This window comes from Pseudorca crassidens, chromosome 1, assembly GCF_039906515.1.
Source record: "Pseudorca crassidens isolate mPseCra1 chromosome 1, mPseCra1.hap1, whole genome shotgun sequence".
Taxonomy (NCBI): Eukaryota; Metazoa; Chordata; class Mammalia; order Artiodactyla; family Delphinidae; genus Pseudorca; species Pseudorca crassidens.
In genome coordinates this window covers 147,816,016-147,837,164 of record NC_090296.1, presented here as the reverse complement: position 1 = coordinate 147,837,164, position 21,149 = coordinate 147,816,016, and the positions used below count along the sequence as shown (strand labels likewise).

Sequence of the window (21,149 nt, the reverse complement as noted above, 5' to 3'; positions counted from 1 at the left end):
TCTGTAATTGACCAGGCTTAGGTTCAGAAATGACTATGCTTAAAACCATAAGCCATGGGCAAGTTTGGGTTTTCCTGCTCAGAGCAAAAATGAAGGCTATGTGTTGAGGTGAGTTTAATTACAGAAAAAAATATTTTGACATGCAGTTCTTAAATTTTTCTGTACTCATAACACCTATTAATTTTTCTTGTAATTTGTTTTATGCTTGAAAAGGTCTTTCCCATCCTGGTAGTTCTAGTCCAGTTTAATTACTTTTACACTGAGCACTTTAATCAAGTCAGAATTTATTCTGATGTACGCCGTGAGTTTGGGCTCTCATTTTACTTCTTTTTCTTACATTAGTTGACCAATTTCCCTCATACAATCTTTTTTTTTCCTAACAACAATATTGTGATATAATTCACATACTGTACAAGTCACTGTTTAACGTATACAATTTAATGGTTTTTAGAGTTGTGCAACCATCACCACAATCAATTTTAAGACATTATCACCATCCCCAAAAGAAACCCTGTACCCTTTATCATCTACTCCCAATTCCTCCCATGGCCTCTCCCCCTCTGGCCTAGACAACTGTTCAACTACATTTTTCTCTAGAGATTTACCTATTGTAGACACTTCATATAAATAGAATCATACAATATGTGGTCTTTTGTGTCTACCTTCCCTCCCTGACCATAATGTCTTTAAGGTTCATCACCTTGTAATACATATTAGTTTATTCTTTTTAATGGCCAGATGATATTCCATTGTACAAATACACCACATTTATCTATCTGTCAGTTATTTCTAATTTTTGGAGTTTTATTATGGGTTTGACTTGAGTTATTCCCACTCTTTGGTTCTTATAAATAATGCTGCTATGAACATTCATGTACAGGTTTTTCTGTGAACCTGTTTTCATTTCTCTTCGGTACATACCTAGGAGTAGAATTACTGGGTCATATGGTAACCCATACATTTAACCTTTTGAAGAACTGTCAGACTGTTTTCCAAAGTGGCTAGACCATTTTTCATTCCCGCTTGCGAAGTATTAAGGTTCCAATTTCTCCATGTCCTCATCAACACTTACTACTATCTCTCTTTGTGATTAGCATTTCCCTAATGACTAATGATGCTAAGTTTCTTTTCCTGTTCTTATTGGCCGTTTGTAAGTCTTTATTGGAGAAATGTCTATTCAGATCCTTTTCAATATTTTAATTAGTTTATTTGTGTTTTTATTATTGAGTTTGAGTGTTCTTTATATATTTTAGAAACAAGTTCCCTTTCACATATATGATTTTAAAATACTTTCTCCCACTCTGTGGGCTGTCCACTTTCTTGATCATGTCCTTCGTAGCAAAAAAAGTTTTTAATTTTGATGTGGTACAATTTATTTTTGTTGTTGTTGTGGCTTATGTTTTGGTGTCATATCTAAGAAACCATCTCCTAATCCAAAGCATGAAGATTTATGGCTAAATTTTCTTCCAGGAGCTTTATAGTTTAGGTCTCTGATAAATTTTGACTTAATTTTTTGTATATTGTAGGCTAGGAATTCAGGTTCTTTCTTTTGTATGTGGCTATTCAGTTGTCCTGCACCGTTTGTTGAGGAGATTATTCTTTCCCCATTGAATGGTCTTGTCACCTTTGCAGAAAATCAGTTGACATAGATACATGGATTTATCTCCAGACTTTCAACTCTCTTTCATCAGTCTATGTGTCTATGCTATGCGAGTACCACACTCTCATGATTATTACAGTTTTGTAGTAAGTTTTGAAACTGAGAAGTCTGAGCCCTCCAACTTTGTTCTTTTTCTAGATTGTTCTGGCTATTCTGGGCCCTTTATATTTCCATATGAATTTTAGGATCAGCTTGTCAATTTCTGCAAAGAAGCTGGGATTTTGAAAGGGATTGTGTTGAACCTGTAGATCAACTTGGGGAGTGCTGTCATCTGAATAACATTAAGTCTTTTGATACATAAATATAGGATGTCTTTTCATTTATTTAGATCTTCTTTAATGTCTGGGGGAAAAAAACGTTCTGTAGTTTTATACTATTTTTTTTTTGAACTATTCTTCCCTCTATGATGAGCTGCCTTTGAACTTTAAACTCATTTTACATGGGTCTGTTTCTGTACTCTAATTATATTCCATGACTCACGTCTATTCCTCTACTAATGCTGCACTATTTTACTACAAGAGCTTTGCAGCACGCTTTGACATCAGATAAGGAAAGTCTTTCTATACCTCTAGTAATTTGCTTTTCTAAAAATTTCTTGTCCTCACTCATTCTCCCATATGAATGTCAAAACTATTGTAAGTTCTGAAAAAAGAATTCTACTGTAATCTGAATTGGAATTACATTACATATTTCAGTTCATTTAAAGGAATGGACTGTTCAACTTTTCTGTTATGTGTTTCAACAGTGTGTTACATTTTTCTTTATAGGTTCTGTGATGGTTAATTTTATGTGTCATTTCTCACCCATACCTGATCAGGTGAAATTTAATGAGGCTTTGGACTTGGAATCGGTGTTGGAATGGGTTAAGACCTCTGGGGATATTGAGATGGGGTGAGTGTATTTTGCACATGAGAAGGACGTGAATTTTGGGGGGACCAAAGGGCATAATGTTATGGACCCATTTGTATCTCCTCAAAATTTATATATTGAAACTCTAGCCACCAATGTGACTGCATTTGGAGATAGGGTCTCTAAGGAGGTTAGAGGTTAAATGAGGGGGCCTTAATCTGACAGGAATAGTGTCCTTATAAGAAGAAGAAGAGACACCAGAACTCTGTGTGTGTGTGCACAGAGAAGAGACCATGTGAGGATGTAGTTAGAAGGTGGCTGTCCACAAGCCAGAAAGAGAAGTCTGACCAAAACCAACCCCGACAGCAGCTTGATTTTGGACTTCTAGCCTCTAGAACCGGGAAAACATAAATTTCTGCTGTTTAAGGCACCCAAGCTGTGGTTTTCTCTTATGGTGCCTGCAGACCAAGACAGGGTCTACTACACATTTCTTAAGCATTTTTTCCCAGGTATGTTTTATTATAACAGCATTCAAGGTGGTATTTGGAATACCGGTTCTGAGACTTCTGTGCACATATTACTAGTGTTCCTCTGCTCCTTTTCTTGAAGCCTGCTCTTGTCCCTATTGCCTCAAATCCATCTATCCAACACGAAGGTCCTCCCACGCTGGGCAGCCTGAGAGTATGTCCTCATCCACTCCCTCTGGCCACAGCCAGAAAAAGCAAGAGGTGGCTGCGAGAATCAGGAACTTGATATTAAAACACCTTTGTTGCAAGCTTCCCAGCAAGAGGCATCATAATAAAGTGAGCCCATCTGAACCCCATGGATGACCGAGGCAGGAAGGTCAGGCCGCCACGCTCCCTGGGTCCCAGTCCAGTGGAAGATGAGTGTGTTCTCTGCACGGCCTTCATAAGCATCGTATCCAAGACCCTGGCCAGCTCAGAGGATGGTCCGGAGCAGCCCAGGCGACCGAAAGAGAGGCCACCATGGCTGCAGATCCGCCCCTCAATCCCCACCTGGGTGAAACTTCAGAGACTGGACTGTCATTCCTGGGGCACGTCTCCCCTCCCTCACTCTTCTGTCTTCCGTGTTGGTGGGGGAGGGGGATAGTTCTTGTTCGAAGAAATCCTTGGTTCTTCCAATTCTAGTTAATAAACTTGATGCTCCAGAAAGATGTATCACACTCTGCTTTGCATCATCCCTGCACAGAACTGGGGCTGTGCATTTTCCAGTTAGACAAGTGTGTAGCCATGTAGTGCTTGGAGTTAATCAGAACAACTAAAGGGGAAAATGACCTAAGAGAATTAGCACAATGACTCCCAGCAGCAACAACTGCTGCACTGCAGGGCAGAAATGCAGGAAGTGTGAAGTACCTTCCTGCACTGACATTACCGAACATTTTCAGAAGGGCCGAGGGGAACTTTTGGTCCCTGCAGCCTGTGTTAATTACAACAGAGAGGCCCATGAAAGGATAAGAAGGTCCCGTGAACCAGCCTGTGCGTGGTGTGGTAAGGTCCCTGTGCAGCTGAGTTTCGTGACTGTCACGCGGCAGTTGGGCTCTCCTCTTCCCCCGTGCAGAGGGGCCCTGATGCATGGGTTTATTTTATTTTTTTTGATGTATACCATTTTCAAAGTCTTTATTGAATTTGTTACAATATTCCTTCTGTTTTATGTTTTGGTTCTTTAGCCGCGAAGCACGTGGGATCTTGGTCCCCGACAAGGGATCCAACCTGCACCCCCTGCACTGGAAGGCAAAATCTTAACCACTGGACCACCAGGGAAGTCTCTTTTTTAATTTTTTTTGATGCATGGGTTTCACCACAGGGAGTGTATGATTATAGTAAATGATCATACTTTCAAAACACTAGATTTGTCAGCATTACCTGGTTCCCTGGTTCAATAAGCCCTGGAACACACGGGTGACTGGAGCAGGGGCTTCTTCCCAGAGGCCTCTCTCTGGGGGCACATGCTCTCGGAGGCATCACCTGTACAGTCCCATTGGCTCTTGTCCGCTTACAGGTCACTTGCCGACTGCGGAATCCTTCACCGCAAGACACAGAGCACTCTGACCATGTGCCCGTGAACCACCTAAGAACAAAAACTACAGGAGCTTAGTAAGGACTGGTAGGACAGATCCAACAGGGAGTGCCTTCCAAAGGAAAAATTGATCCTAAGATGATGCCTGTTTCAGGGCCCTCACACGTCTCTCTGGAAATGGGCAGCAGCACAGATAACTCGCAGCCATATGCTCAGATTTTCTTTTACTCAGAGAAGCAACAGAATCACCACGTAGAGACAAGCAACATAGGGGTGGGATAGAGCCGTCTTCAAGTATGTAAGGAGCCGTGACTTGTGTGGCTTCATAGAGTACAGCTAGGGCAAAATTAGGTGGAAACTTCAAAAAGGTGGATTTCAACTCACTGAAAGCAAAGGGAATATTACTGGATATTACTAAATCACCTATGTGCTCTTTGTGCTCTGAGACATTCGCATGTTTTCTAATGTAATTGTCATCTTGTTCCCATTCTTGCAATGAGGACAGCGATGTCCACAAGGTTAAATAGCTATGGTCCCATAACTAACATGCCAAGAAAGCTGGGACTGCTTCTAGATTTATCTGACCCTAAAGTTCATAATGATTATAGAAGACTGAACTTGGAAGTGGACACCTTGGAGATATTGGGTGCTCTGTCACTCAAGATGTTCGAGCTGCCACCAGGATACTGAAGAGTAGGGATTCCTAACCTGAGCCCCATTGTTCTGCCAGGGAACCATGGACTTGGATGGGAAAAGGATTACATCTTTATTGCCACTAAGCTCTAACGGCAATTGTATTGCCTTCAATTGTAAAAATGTAGGCAACAACATCTAGTAGTAATAGCAATACCTGTGATTTTGTTAGCAGTAGAAATCATAGTTGCTTTCACATGACATGAAAATTGTGGCAGGCATCCAAAACAGCAGTTATATTCATCACCATTTCAAAATCAATTGTACTAGTAGATCCTGTTATTTAGTGTGTTGAGAGAAGCAAATTTCCTATTACATCACACATTTGAAACTACTTCAGTAACTATATTTCAATATAATTAATTGGATTCCTCTGTAGTCAAGTATATTTTATTTTTATAGATTTAAAACCCTTGATTGAGAAGGGAGCCATAGGCTTCTCTAGACTACGGAGGGATCCGTGGCACTGAAATGTGAAGGACCCCTGATGTAGAGGGATCTAGGGTTAGATGATCTCTACTGTTTCTTCTAGGTATGAAAGTGTATGACAGTTTTTTCTAGGAGTGGCTAAAGGCTTGAGAGTACTTAATAAATAAGGATAAATTTCCCAATGTGAATTCTCATTGTGAGAATCAACAATTGATATAAACCAGTTTTCTTGGATCAAATTCCTCCTAGTTATTCTAGCATCAGTTTGCTGCTTCCTGAGGGACAGATGACTCTTGCACAAGCTCTTCCTTTGAAGGATAGGAAGAGCTCATGCAAGAGTCAAGGTGCCTACGGCACTGCAAGAGAGGTCAAGGTGCCCATGGTATCCACGGCTCTTCTAATAACGTGTTCCGAGGCACCTCTTTTGTTTCACGGTGTGACCATGCCTCCCACTTCTCCTCCAAGGCACAGATCATGGATCCGGGGTGGGCATTTGCACAGAGCAGTGAGCTGTACAACATTATGTACACCTCCGATTCCTCCTCAGTAAAATGAGGTTGATTAATAGTGTCTGCCTCACAGGTTTGTGCTCAGTAAGTACTACTACTGTTTGGTTTTTGTCTTGGTTTTTTTTTTGTTTGTTTTTACTGTGAATTTTGGCATTGTGAACAAAAATATTGCCTGCCATGTCAGTAAACAAAGGATGTTGCAGCCATCAAGCCATCACATTACAGCTGCCCTGACGGTGCACCACCCCGAGGAGACTCAGGATGCGAAAGCACAGGACACTGGCCCCAGATAGTGGAGGTGCACATCAAAGGAATGATTTCGGTAAGCCCAGACTCTTGCATCTTCCCATACAGACAAAGGCGCTAAATTCCTTAACTTGAGATAGCTGGTTTTCTTTAATTAACAGTAATATTTTGATGTTCCAACTACCTGGTCTTTTGTTGCAAAAACTCCTATATATCTTGGTTCCCCACTCCCCACCTTGCCACTTCAGAACAGTTTCTCAGCATTATCTGCGATGCTATGTCCCAAGCCTGAAGTCCTCAGAATGTCCGTCGAATAAAACATACCTCTCGACTTTTAGGTTGTGCATTATTTTCAGTCGATGGCATCATTGGTCAATTATCTGCTAGGGACTATGCTATTCAATCATTCATTCATTTTTTTAACAAATATTTTTAGAGAGTGTACAATGGGGCGATCACTGTGCTGAGTGCTGGGGATAACTCGTTAAACACACCAGCTGTGGATTTGGGTCTCATAGAACCGATGGTCCAGTATGTGGGCAAGACAGGCAGATTGTGGTAAGAGCTGTGCAGAAGAATGACATGGAAATAGAAAAACACAGGGGTGTTTTTCTACCCCTGTGCTACCCCTTCTAGCACAGGGGTCTGGGTTAGTTTGGGGACTAGAAAGTTTTCCTGAAAATAGATGAATAAGAATAACTAAGTGAAAAGAGAGTAAGCAGTATGTGCAAAGGCCCTGAGTCAGGAGACAGAAACGGTATATCGAAGGGACAAAAAAGACTATTGTGGATGGAGATCCAATAACCAGGCTGGGAGACACAGCAATGAGGCAGAAAGGCAGCCTGAGACCCAAGCACGCAGGGACTTTTATTCTTTCACTCACCTATTTGGTCAGGCAGCAAATAGGTACTGGGCACTTACTATGTGCAAGGCATTATTTTAGACATTGGGGGACAAAATGAACAAGATAGACACAGTCCCTATGCCAGGAACTTTGACCTTTGTCCTAAGAACAATGGGAAGGCATGGAAGGTTGTTTATTTTTTTTAAACATCTTTATTGGAGTATAACTGTTTTACAATGCTGCGTCAGTTTCTGCTTTATAACAAAGTGAATCAGCTATACGTATACATATATCCCCGTATCTCCTCCCTCTTGCGTCTCTCTCCCACCCTCCCTATCCCACTCCTCTAGGTGGTCACAAAGCACCGAGCTGATCTCCCTGTGCTATGTGGCTGCTTCCCACCACTAGATACCTGTTTTACATTTGGTAGTGTATATATGTTCATGCCACTCTCTCAGTTCGTCCCAGCTTACCCTTACCCTTCCTCGTGTCCTCAAGTCCATTCTCTAAGTCCGCGTCTTTATTCCTGTCCTGCCCATAGTTTCTTCAGATCCATTTTTTTTGTTTTTTTGTTTAGAGCCCATGTATATGTGTTAGCATACAGTATTTGTTTTTCTCTTTCTGACTTACTTCACTCTGTATGACAGACTCTAGGTCCATCCACTTCACTACAAATAACTCAATTTCGTTTCTTTTTATGGCTGAGTAATATTCCATTGTATATAGGTGCCACATCTTCTGTATCCATTCATCTGTCGATGGACACTTAGGTTGCTTCCATGTTCTGGCTATTGTAAATAGAGCTGCAATGAACATTGTGGTACAGGTCTCTTTTTGAATTATGGTTTTCTCAGGGTATATGCCCTGTAGTGGGATTGCTGGGTTGTATGGTAATTCTATTGTTAGTTTTTTAAAGAACCTCCATACTGTTCTCCATAGTGGCTGTATCAATTTGCATTCTCACCAGCAGTGCAAGAGGGTTCCCTTTTCAAGTGAGGAGCATCGTGATGAGTTTGTATTTAGGGTTTTTTTTTTAAGGTTTTTTTCTAATGTGAACCGTTTTTAAAGTCTTTATTGAATGTGTTACAATATTGCTTCAGTTTTATGTTTTGGTTTTTTGGACGTGAGGCATGTAGGACCTTAGCTCCCGACCAGGGATCGAACCCACACCCCCTGCATTGGAAGGCAAAGTCTTAACCACTGGACTGCCAGGGAAGTCCCATGGGTTTGTGTTTTCAAAGATGGTTCTTCTTATAGAGTGGACAAGGCACTCTAGAAAGGAGACAAAACTCAGGAGGCTCCTGGAGTGGTCCTAGTGAGGAATGATGATGGCTTGGACTCCATTGGTAACAGTGGGAATTGACAAGAACGGATGGAAGTGAGAGGAAAGTGGGAGTTCAGGATGTTGTCAATGTGATCTGGAACACTGGGGACGGATCAGATTTGGTGGAGATCATGAGTTTGACTTTGGACATTTTTAAAACCATTGATTTGTGTTGTCTGTGACACAGAAAGGTTAGTAATGGTTTTACCCCTGGGGGTAGAGTCTACAGAACTGTGCTTTTAACTAGTGCCTCTCATGATCTGGCCCGCTGACTTATCTCCTGGGTAAACCCATGAAATCAGCTTCACTGTGCTCTTAAGTTACATTGTGAGTGCAGGAAACAGATTTGGGTAGCAATTAAGAGCAGATGCTGTGAAAGCAGACTACCTCAATGTGAATTCTGGCCCTTGTAACTGTGCGGCCTAGGGGAGTTGTTCCATCTGTAAAATAGAAAATGAACGACATCGACCTCAGAGGTGACTGTGAAGTGATCCACATAAAGTACTTAGCAGAGTGCCTTGTATGGTACATGCTAAACAAATCACAGTGGTCGAGTTATTAATTCCAAATGACTGGGCATTTTAAAACAAGCCAAAACCTGGTACTGATGAGATGACTACACATACCTCGAGGGGCAGTCCCAGATGTTACAGGGCTGGAACCCAGCCAGCGGCTTCTGGAGGTGCTCACAGAAGGCCTCACTCACTTCCTGCCCGTTGGCCATTACACACTGGGGTCTCTGAACTCGGGCTCCCAAGTGGCCGCAAGTGGCAGAACAATGTGTCCAGCTACCAAGCTCCCAGAAAGTCTCTGCAGAAAGAAAATGAATGTCATGACAGATGAGAAATGATGATGGGCTGGAGACAACCCGGCCAAAGACCACCGCCAGCTGTTTTCTGGTTACCTGCCTGTCTGGTGCTCTGAGTAGCAGACAGAGAATAAGCCATCATACAGTGCAAGGGAGTCCTTTAAATCTCCTTTTCCCTCAGCTAGCTTACTGTAATAACTGGTGGGAATGGCAGCCAGAATGGGGCCCTCGGACCACAGCCTGGGTGAGGGGATACTGCAGACCAGCTGGATCTGCCAGAAAAAGCCCAGAGAGAAGGCGGAGGTATCCTGTGTAGTGCGCTGGCTCCTCACGACTCTCCAAGCAGAGCCAACAGGACAAGAGTGGAGGGTCTCTCAGGGGATGCCCTAAGGATGCCCCGTGGGTTCTATTTCTCCAAAGTGGATCAGGCCGAGAAATGAAAGATGTTTAGCAGGGAGCAGGGATTAAGCAGAAGTGTTAATGTTGCATTTCAATTCCATTCTTACTTTTCCATTAATTCTGAATCTAAATTTCAGATTATTCCTGAAACTGCATACATAATTTGTCCTGGAGACATCTGGAAAGGTGAAAATGGGAGTTTCCTTTAGAAACGTTGAAGCTGACCCCCTCCAATAATTATAACGGTTTTTACTTTAATCCCCCTTCCAAGCAGCCTTTTCCTTCACTTTTGACACTTGGTAAAAAGACAAGGTAGGACATGATGATGACACATTTGTGTATGATCACAGAAAGTGCCAGATTTTTTGTAATAATCACAAGTAATTGATAGCTACCAGCTGTGTCCGCAGGCTCCCTCACAGAGGGACTGATTTCTCTAACTTAATTGTTTTCCCGGTTTTCCTTTTGATTTTGGAATATTTGTCCTAAGCTGCATATGGTATCATTTGCAAAGGAGAAGAGAATATATTTTTAGTTGCCCCCCCCAGGATTACAGTTTATTTAAAACAAATTTAAAAAACAGCTAAGTTTATTGAGAATTTTCCAGGTGATAGGTACTGAGTTAAACACTTTAACATCAATTTTCATTTAATCCTTATGGCCATCTTGTGAATTAGATTAGTTTTACTTGCAGAGGTGGACACTTCAAAAAGCTAAGTGACTTTCCCAAGATCCTTCAGCTGGATTGGGGCCCAGTGTGTCTGTCTCCAAATCTAACTCTTTCTACTCTGTCACATTTCACAAAGACACCCTGATGATTCAAGGCAGGACACACATGCATTTCTTTAAAAAAATATATGCATTTTTTTACTGAGGTATAATTCATATACAATAAAATGCTCAGATATCAGGCATGTGGTTTTATGAGTTTTCACAATTGTATGCATTTATGTAACCGTGATCCAAAGCAAGGTATATAACATTTCATCACCCCTAAAATTTCCTCCTGCCTCTTTTTTAATCAATTTCCCTCTCCTCCAGGCAACCTACTTCTTCATTTCTGTTAATATACATCAGTACTATCTGTTCCTGGACTTCATATGATACGTACTCTTGTATGTTTGGCTTTTTTTGCTTAACATAATGTTTTTGAGATATACCCATATTGTCCTGTATATCAGTCATTCATTCTTTTATTTTTATTGCTGAATAACATTTCATTGTATGAATACACCCACAAAGTTACACCTTATTCTCGTAAGTATTTTTGATTTTCTTAACTCTACCTCTCTCCCTTGGCCTCCTAAAGAGTTTTGCAAGCTGGAAATACCTAGATTAGGTTCTTGTGACCAAGTACTGATATGTGTGGAAAAAAATATTTGTGAAAGAAGACAAATGAAAGAATTGATTGCACAGTTCTTAGCAAATCTTCCCTCTGTTAATATTTACCAAGTTAGCAATTGTTTTGCAACTGGAAAACCAATGTCTGCATTACCACAAATAATGGTGCAGATTTGGGATATGACTTCTGTGGGCTTCTTCAGGAGTGAATTTTTTTTAAAAAACGTTCAATATGGAAAGAAAATGTTGAACCCCCGAAGGTTGAGGGGGAAGGAAAAAGCTGGCTGGACGCCTAGGAATAATTTTACTTATTGCAAAGTGCAAAACATGGAGGGTCTTTTAACTAATTCCTTTTCTTAGCACATGCCTTACCACCAGCAAATCCCCCAAAAAAGCCCAAATCCCAGACCTGAAGGTAGGGGTTCTCTTGTTGGCCCATTACTGTTGGTTTCAGTGTGGATGCCTGGAGCATATGCTGTTTATGGTCCTTGGGAAATAGAAGTTTACTGCCTGACTGTCTTTGTTCTGAGAAAAAAAAAGGAACACTTGTTTACCAATTAGAAGTTATCTAATTCTTGTTCCATCTTGGGTGTTCTGAAAGACGACAACTCCTGGGAAATAATTCCTTTCCAATAGAATACTCTGTCCCAGGACACTCAGGCTCACACAGATCTGGGAGCTATGTGTGGGGCTGGGTGTGCGGAGAGCCACGGGGGCTTAGTTAGAGTTATTAACTACGCTAACATGTAGCATCTCTGCGTGTTTTCAGGGTTTACAGCCTAACTAACAAGGTAGGAAAAAATACATTCACCAGAATTCCAAAAGGGACTGGAGGAAGCAGCTGGGGCTTATAGGGCTCTTCCCCTCCAGACAGCTTTGGGAACAGAAGGGGTGATGTTTTACAGGGGACCTCACATGGTGAGGAGTGCATGAGTGTAAGAGCAGAAGGATGGTGGAGGAATGCTGTGTATTGTGTGATGTAAGACATTCTTGATTCCTCAGTCATGTGACCAAAGTCACAAGCTGCTTGACTGGAGAGACTTCTGAGAGAAGAGGTGTGCAGGGCAGAACTGAGACACCCACACAGACTCATGAGTGGAGAGGGGGAGAGGCAAGGAATAAGGCTGGGACTTCACAGGGAGCTTGGGGAAGGCACTGGAGAATCAGACAGGTTAAGCTTCCCCATTTGTTGACAATCTTCCATATTAAGATCCTAGAGGACCACAGAGGCTCTTTGGGAAGGGCCACATGGAGGTACACCAGTGCCCTTCTGATCAGCACTGAGAGTCAAGGAGGGCAGTATGGAGAACACTGAAAGAGATGACTATATATTTGGGCTCTAGTAAAAACTTTCCTTTTTCTTTTAAATAAGTTTATTCATTTCTTTATTCATTTATTTTTGGCTGTGTTGGGTCTTCGTGCACGGGCTTTCTCTAGTTGTGGTGAGTGGGGGCTACTCTTCGTTGTGGTGCATGGGCTTCTCATGGCAATGGCCTCTCTTTTTGCAGAGCACAGGCTCTAGGCACGCGGGCTTCAGTAGTTGTGGCATGTGGGCTTAGTAGTTGTGGCTCACGGGCTTAGTTGCTCTGCGGCATGCAGGATCTTACCGGACCAGAGATCGAACCCATGTCCCCTGCATTGGCAGGCGGATTCGTAACCACTGCGCCACCAGGGAAGTCCTCTAGTACAAACTTTCAATGAGTAGCAGGTTTCCTCAATTTATACAATGGGATAAAAGATTACTGCCTGGGCTTCCCTGGTGGCGCAGTGGTTGAGAGTCCGCCTGCCGATGCAGGGGACACGGGTTCGTGCCCCGGTCCGGGAAGATCCCACATGCTGCGGAGCGGCTGGGCCCGTGAGCCATGGCTGCTGAGCCTGCGCGTCCGGAGCCTGTGCTCTGCAGCGGAAGAGGCCGCAGCGGCGAGAGGCCCGCGTACCGCAAAAAAAAAAAAAAAAAAAAAAAAAGATTACTGCCTCCAACACTGTGCTATTGTAAATATCTAAAGAGTTCAGGAACATCAAAGTGCTTTGTGCATGACACCTATTCCAACTCCCCATCTATTTATGTCTCTGGGCTCCTCTAACTGCCAACAAGAAAAGCCATGGAGAAAGCTCTTTCCATCATCCTCTTAGTTTGGCTGTGGATTCTATAATCTCATACCAGTTCTGCCAGTGACTCAGTTTTATTCATTTATGAAACACTTATTTAATACTTACACCTGTGTTAGGTGCTGGAGAGACAAAGGACAATAATAAATGATCCCTAACGTCAGTCTAACTGACTTCTGTGATTAACTCTCAATCACTTCCAAACTCTGGGGGGGAAAGAGAAGTATTATTTATTGAGTCCTCAAACCCCTGCAAGTTAAAGCTCATTCTGGTGACAAGACTTCGTGAGCTCCAGATCTTATCCCTGACAGACAGCAGAAGAAGCAGCCAGCTTATCACCCTGTGTGGGGGGCTCACTGCAATGACCTTCCCCAAATTACAGTACTGACCCCACTACAAGATGTCTTAAGACTCAATTGATTAGTATTTGTTGGCCACCTACTGTGTGCCTCATACTCTATTATATTGTTAGGACTGCAAAAGAAATACTAGACATGGTCTGTACCATTAAGGGACCCACAATTTAGCTGAGGAGACATAAATGAAAGAGGAAACAACTGGAGACCAATGTGTGTTAGGACTTAGGGACCAAGGGGTGAGACCACAGAAAGGAGAGGTCCAAAAAAATCAGAGAAGGATTCACACGGGAAATGGGAATTCAGTTGGCCCTACAGGATGGGAGGTATTGGGGCAACATGATAAAGGCAGTGAGCAGTATGAGTGCAATGAGCACTTTTCCTGGGTAAGCAATATGAATGGCAGCCACACTTCCAGGGAAGCAACATGGGGTGTGTGTGTGGAGGGGGGTTTGGAACACAGGGCAGGAAACCACGTTGCCTAGAACAGAGTTTAGTGCTAGCTTACAGTGGAGGTCAGGGAAAAGAAGCAGATGTAAAGGCAGAATATGAAGGATCTTGATTCTGGGCAGAAAGTTTATATCCCAACGTAGGTTCTTAGGCAGAGAAGGAGCAGCAAGAAAGTCACAACCTTCTAAGAGAAGAACTGGTAAGACAGAGTATTGATTTAGTGCTCGTTTGTAAGTGGGCAGTGGCAGCAATAGTTAAAACCATTTAATGTCCACTTGTTTACTCCTTGACCCCAGAATCAACAAAACCAGGTCCTACTTTGTACATATTATAGGAAGCACTTGAAGGACAACAAGAATTTGACGCTTACCCAGCAAGTGGAGGATGGATGTTGCCATCGCCTTTCCAAGAGCATTGGTGGCTGTACAGACATAGGTTCCTTCACTTTCAAGGGAAACATTCTGCAACAACAGGGATCCATTGAAAAGCAAGGAATTATTGTCACTCAGAGATCCTCCTTTCTTCAACCAAGTTACATTAGGTTGAGGGACACCTTTGGAAGAAAAACAAATATGACAAAGGCAAACTCCTTTAAGAATAGGGCCACAGGACCATATGCAAATACCATTTAGCATTTTGACCACAAGTCAGGAAATGGGTTTAATCACATATAATAGGAAAAACAGCTCTTTCTATTTCTATAGCTCCTCTGTGGCAGATGGGGGATGCTGCTGAAGCAAAGGGCTTTGGTCTGCTGAGCACCAGGTTGGTTTATGTATATAAGTCAAGGAATAGGAGCCAAAGAGGGTGGGCTTGCTCTGTATTGGGAAGGGAGCGAAATTTGAAGTTGAATGGGGGTAACGGGAGAGTGGTTGGAAAAGAGGAGCTGATCAAGCCGGATGAATGTGGAGGCAGAGACACAGAGAAATTCCTAGCAGTGGGTTGTCACAAAGAAGCCTTTTGGAAACAAAAATATTGAATATGGATGTTTAAGTGGTTCGCTGTGCAAAAGGCAATGCAACGTTCCTCCCTTCAGGTGGAATACAAAATCTTTAGGGAAGTAGATTTTGTTCATCCATGCTTTTGTGAAAGAGGATAATTTCAGGGAACAAAAAGAAGTATTGCATTTTAAGTTTGGGTCAATGTAGAGGTGAGCAGACTGTAAGCAACACCTCTGGACACAGAGAGGAGTGTGAGGAATTGAAAGAATTTCTTCCCCCACATCTTGAGAAATCTTAGCCATTTGCTGGGCTGTGGGATGTGAAACTAAGAGGAATCTCATTTCGTTCTTAAGAGCTGGGGCAGCCTCCAGTGATCCAGCAGGGTTACTGGTTTTGAGGATGTCCTTTTTTCCTGCAATGCTCTGGCTAGAGAGGCTATGGCAGACATGGCAAGGCTTTCTGACAAGAAAGAGATATCATCGCTCTAATCATGACATCTGCAATGCACCTTACAAGAGGCAAAACACATGCTCCATGAACACTGAGACACTTTCTCACGGTTATTCCCAACTCCTGGGAAGCAGTCATTGTTAGCTCTGTCTTACAGCTGAGGAAGCTGGTCAAGTCAAAACTAGCTCAGAACCTAAATAAACAGAGAAGTGCTAATCACAAGTGCATATATATAGTTTTGTAGTTTCTTCTACAAATATAAACACATGTAGTTTCTTCTAGTTTCTTCTACAAATATAAACACATGTAGTTTCTTCTACAAATATAAACACATATAAACTTTTCTAAGGTCAACAGCTAGTAAACACTGGATCTGAGATTCACACCCACGCAGTTTACTCCAGAACTTACCTTTTAACCACAATGTAGGTAGGTCTTATATATTTCTTGATAGATTTATTCCTAGGCATCTTATACTTTTTATGGCCATAGTAAGCAGGCTCTTTTAAAATATATTTTATAGTTGTTTATTCCTGACAATTAGGAAAGCAATGAACACTCGCGTCTTTATCTTGTATCTAATCATCTTACTAAAGTTTATTATTTTGAATAGTTTTCAAATGATTTTGTTTTTTAAATGTAAACAATCACATCACTTATATGTAATGACAATTTTATCTTTTTTTCCCTATATTTATACCTATAATTTCTATTAACTATTGCATTGTATTAGCTAATGTCTCTAGAACAATGCTGAATCATGTTACAGCAGGCAAATTTGCCTTGTTTCCAGCTTTAAAGGGAACATTACTAATGTTTCATCCTCAAGCACGTTGTTTGCTTTTGTTTTCTGTTAGCTGTTGTCAAATCAAAGAAATTTCCTTCTGTTTCTAACTCACATGGAAATTTCTAAACCTTTGAGCTAATATTTATTTTAATTGGAGTTTTTAAAAATTAAAGTATTTAAAGTTATTAATTTTCCTTTGAGTACAGCTTTGACTATATATATTTTGAGATGAAATAAACCATTACCATTATTTCACTCATTCAAAAATGTTTACAAAGTGCTTATTATATGTGAGACTTTATGCTGGTGCTAAGGATATGTGAACTAAGTTTCCTTAAGAAACTTGATTTTAGAAGCCTTAATTTTGTGGTCTTCTAGGATCTTAAGATGGAAGATTGTCAATAAATGGGGTAGGCTTAACCTGTCTGATTCTCGAGTGCCTTCTCCAAGCTCCCTGAGAAGTCCCAGCCTTAATTTTTAAATTTTAATTCCCTCCTTTGGAGGGAAACAGATGATTGCAATAAAAGGACACGAGGGCTTATGATAAACGTAAACACTGGATGCCACTGGCACGTACAAGCTGTATTCAATGCAGACTGGAGAGAGGGGAAAGATTCTCACATGAAGGAACATCTAAGCTAATACTTTAGGACAAGTAGAAACATGTCAGGTGAAGGGGGTGGATGTGGTGGTGAGACTGTTTTAGCTAGAGGGAACAGCGTGCAAAAAGGCACAGACACGAAGGAAAATATAGTGCATTTGGGGAATCATAAATTGCTTTTTTATGACTGGAGCTTAAAGTACATGGAGTAGGAGTGAGGAGAGATGACTACAGAGGTCAGCAAGTACCCATAAAATGAAAATTTATTATCCACAGTAAGGAGTTTGGTGGCATTTATCCTAAAGGAAATAGGAAATAGTTTCATTCTTTTAAGCAGTGGTTAAAACTATCAGATTGCTGCTTCTGAAACATCGTTCTGGATGTGATGTAAAACGGGGACGAGGGAGGCAAGGGTCAGTAGGACCACTTAGGTGGTTACAGAAGCAATTGAGGTGAGATGCAAAGAGTGCTGAAACAATGGTGGGAGTGAGGGATCTGGAGAGAATAGATTCACTTAGTAAATATTAAAGAAGAAAAATCAGTAGGATTTGGTGACTGACGTTCTATGCGGGAGTGAAGGAGAAAAAGGATTTAAGGATGACATGCAGATAGAGGGTGGTACCATTCACTGAAACATGGAAAATAAGAGGAGGAGCAGACCTGCGTGATAAATTCTTATAAGCATGTTGCAGCCTGAGAGGCAGGCGTCGAATTTTACACATACTCCTAGGAGCCTGCGGGAACACTGCGGGGACGAGGACCGGTGGGCGCCATTGTCGTGCTCTCCCTCTGCTGTGCTCCAGAGCTTCCGAATCTCCCAGAAGAGAGCTTTTACACAAGTCTGCCCTGATTTTTGTGGCTGCCACCTGCAGATGCCTCTGGAGGACAGGGGAGCCTGTGTTCCTGGTCCCTTGAGACCGTAATAATTGGTGTCACCCAGAAAAGAGCTCATACTCCTATCTGGCACCTTGATTTTTGTGATTGCTGTCAGGGGACACCTCTGTATCACATGGCTCTGGTGGCCAATGGGGCTTATACTTGCGGGTCCCACAGGATTGTGGCCAATGGAGAAAGAGTACTTAAACAGGTACCACCCCCCAGGGCACAGCAAGAGGCCACAGACCCAGGTCCTCCTCCTTTCTGTGAAGGAGGCCTATGAGCTAAGCATCATGACTGCGCCCGAGGGGCAGGCTTCTGATTAAACATGCATCTTGGGGCTGACTGTGATCCCTCGCAGAGACCTCTGAGGGTGGGAGCTGTCTTCATGCTCACTCTCTGCCATGCTCCGAGGTGCCAGTGTTTCCTGCAGGCAAGCTATACGTGCATCCAGTGCCCTGGTTTTTACCTCTGGTATCCTGTTTTTATTTTTATTTTATATTGGAGTATTGCTGATTCACGATGTTGTGATAGCTTCGGGTGTACAGCAAAGTGATTCAGTTATACATACACGTGCATCTATTCTTTTTCAAATTCTTCTCCCATTTAGGTTATTGAAGAATACTGAGCAGAGTCCCCTGTGCTATACAGTAGGTCCTTGTGTGTTGTCCATTTTAAATACAGCAGTGTGCACATGTCAATCCCAAACTCCCCATCTATCCCTCCCCCCAACCACGCTTTTCCCAGGCCAACCATAAGTTCATTCTCTAAGTCTGTGACTCTGTTTCTGTTTTGTAAGTAAGTTCATTTGTATCTGGTACCCTGGTTTTTGTGGCTGCCACCCAAGGGATGCTCCTTGATCTGGTGGCTCTGTTGGCCAGGGTTGGAAGGGGTGGGTGTAGGGTTAGCGGTGGGATGGAGGGGTGGGAGGGTAGGGAGGAGGCGGGGGGTGGCGGCTTGCATTCCTGGGTCCCACAGGACTGTGGCAATCAGAGAGGCAGTGCTTGGCAGGCTATCACCGCCAGGGCACCGCACAGACAACGGACTGCAACACACCCCCAGTCTTTCTGCGAAGGAGGTCTCTTTGCTTGTCCTGGAGCTTTGGCCCGAGGGCTGGCTTCAGGTCTGGCTCACATTTAGTGGCCTATAGAGCTGCTTTCAAGGAATGTAGGCTGTAGAATGTAGCGCCCCTTGGCACTCCCCCTCCGCCTCGCGCCAGCTCACCACTATCACCCAGAAAAGGAACTTACACACTCATTTGGGGCCCTGATTTCGGCAGCTGCCACCCAGGGGACCCCTCCAAATCTTCCGACGCTGGTGGGCATCAGGGGTTACACTTACAGTCCCACAGGACTGTATATATCTACATACTTAAAGGAAAAACTGATCCTGAGGGTCTAGCTTGCAGTCAGCCTGAATCTAGGTTCTGAGAGCCTCCCGTTTGAGACACTGACAGGTCTTAGCACATCCTCAACTATGAGGAGTTATTAAATACATACAGTAAGTCCCCTACATACAAACCTTCAAGCTGCGAACTTTCAAAGATGCAAACGTGCGTTCGCGTGTCCAATCACGTAAGTTAGTTCACGTGTCTAGAGTACATTGTCACGTGCATGCATCCTCTACAAGTGGTTGTGCTTTTGTGTACTTTACTCTACAGTACTGTATAGAGGACAGTAGTACAGCATCTTTATTTCAAGCCCAGGATGTCTGGAAGCAAGTGTAAAAGCAGCAGTGATATACCTGGTACTTTTCAAGGTAATGTACTGTAAGATTAAAAATGTTTTCTTTATTTTTTGCGTTTGTTTTTTATGTATTATTTGTGTGAAAAGTATGATAAACCTATTACAGTACAGTACTATATAGCCGATTGTCTTAGTTGGGTACCCAGGCTAACTCTGTTGGACTTGCCAACGAATTAAACTTACGAACGCGCTCTTGGAACGGAACTCGTTCATATGCAGGGGACTTACTGTAGTAGGCTGCTTGGACAAGCACAAAGGTTAGAGAGACAAACAGGAGCTGAGGCAGAGCTGAATGACAAGGTTCATCTCCTGCATGAGGCTACTCCTTCAAAACTGGAAAAGGTTATTGCTTCATCTCTATAGAAGCCAACACAGAGACACAGAGGGGTTGAATGGATGAAAAAACAAGACCCATCCACATGCTGCCTACAAGAGACTCCCTTTAGATGTAAGGATACACACAGACTGAAAGTGAAGGGATGCAAAAAGATATCCCATGCAACTAGAAGTTAATTTCACGAGGAAACCTGGAAAATCACACAGATGTGGAGATTGAAAAACATGCCACTGAACAACCAATGGATCATCTTGCTTTTCTAGATTTTCTTGGGGACACAGCACATACACTACCTAAGACTGACCTTGGTGATGCAGTGGATGCTCTCGTGTGCTTCTTGAGTGCTAGTTCAATGCCATTTTTACTGCCTAACCTCAGCATTCTGACTCAGAGCTCTAATGAGCAGAAATTCCTCCTGGCCCATCTAGATAGATCCCAACCAGCAACTCTGCTCCCAGTGCTGACTATACTTGGTATCTCTTTTACACACTTTATTTTTATTTCAAAGGGTAACATTAGGAAGAGCAAATCAGGTCTCCCTCTTTTTTGCCTGAAGACCACAGAAGTAAATCTGCGGTTTCCTGAAAGCCTCAGACCATACTGCTCAAAAATGTCAAGGGTAAAGATGAGAGACTAGGTTAAATTTCTCTTGGGATTCCTTTCAGCTGAAGGATATGTGAGAGAAATTCATCCGTTCATCCATCCACCCACCTGTCACTTTATATATTTATTCAACTCACTTTTATTATGTACCTCCTATGACCAGCACTCTTCTTGAGCATTATGACTGCTTTAATCTCTCACCTCTCCAGTAGATCATGAGGATAGCGCCTGGCAAAGGGTAGACAAATGAATATTTGCTGAATGCATAAATGAGTGAACTAGGGAATGGATCTACTAGAAGAAAATTATATCCCAAAGATACGTCAGCATGACTTCCTGGTTATTCACGCCAGTGTTCGCTTCCAAATGGCAAAGATACAATGCTGACTCTATTATTAAAAATCTTCATAAATTCAGACACTGTTATTTTGGAATCTGTGGTAATTTAGAAAAAGGCGGTATTAGCTGGGAGGAAAATAACCTCCGTAAATATTTTGAGGCGAAAAATGTAAAACATTTCAGAAATCCCTTTAAACACTTAACTAGCCTCCATATATGTGAATTTAAATTATTTATTAATTAAAGGGATTCCTTTAAGACCTCTGCTAAGTCATTCTCTCTTGAGTAACTGAACATTTTTTAAAGCAACACTAAGTTTGAAAGTATTTTACAATTTAAGGATATTCAGATTTATCTCCTGCAACTAGTCCCAATTAAGGGGAGTTTTCTCAAATTATAAAACCTCTTGCAGTGAG

General features: G+C 42.3%; 1 protein-coding gene across 1 annotated transcript in view; it reads right to left on the bottom strand.

Moving 5' to 3' along the window:
- The window catches only part of ADAMTSL3 (ADAMTS like 3), a 366,545-nt gene that overhangs the window by 10,659 nt on the left and 334,737 nt on the right, over positions 1-21,149 (bottom strand). Inside the window, exons 24-26 of the mRNA XM_067698448.1 lie at positions 14,425-14,607; positions 9,218-9,401; positions 4,393-4,597 (exon numbers count right to left, since the gene is read on the bottom strand). Of these exons, the coding sequence (XP_067554549.1) occupies positions 4,393-4,597; positions 9,218-9,401; positions 14,425-14,607 (572 nt within the window). The remainder of the gene's footprint in view (positions 1-4,392; positions 4,598-9,217; positions 9,402-14,424; positions 14,608-21,149) is intronic.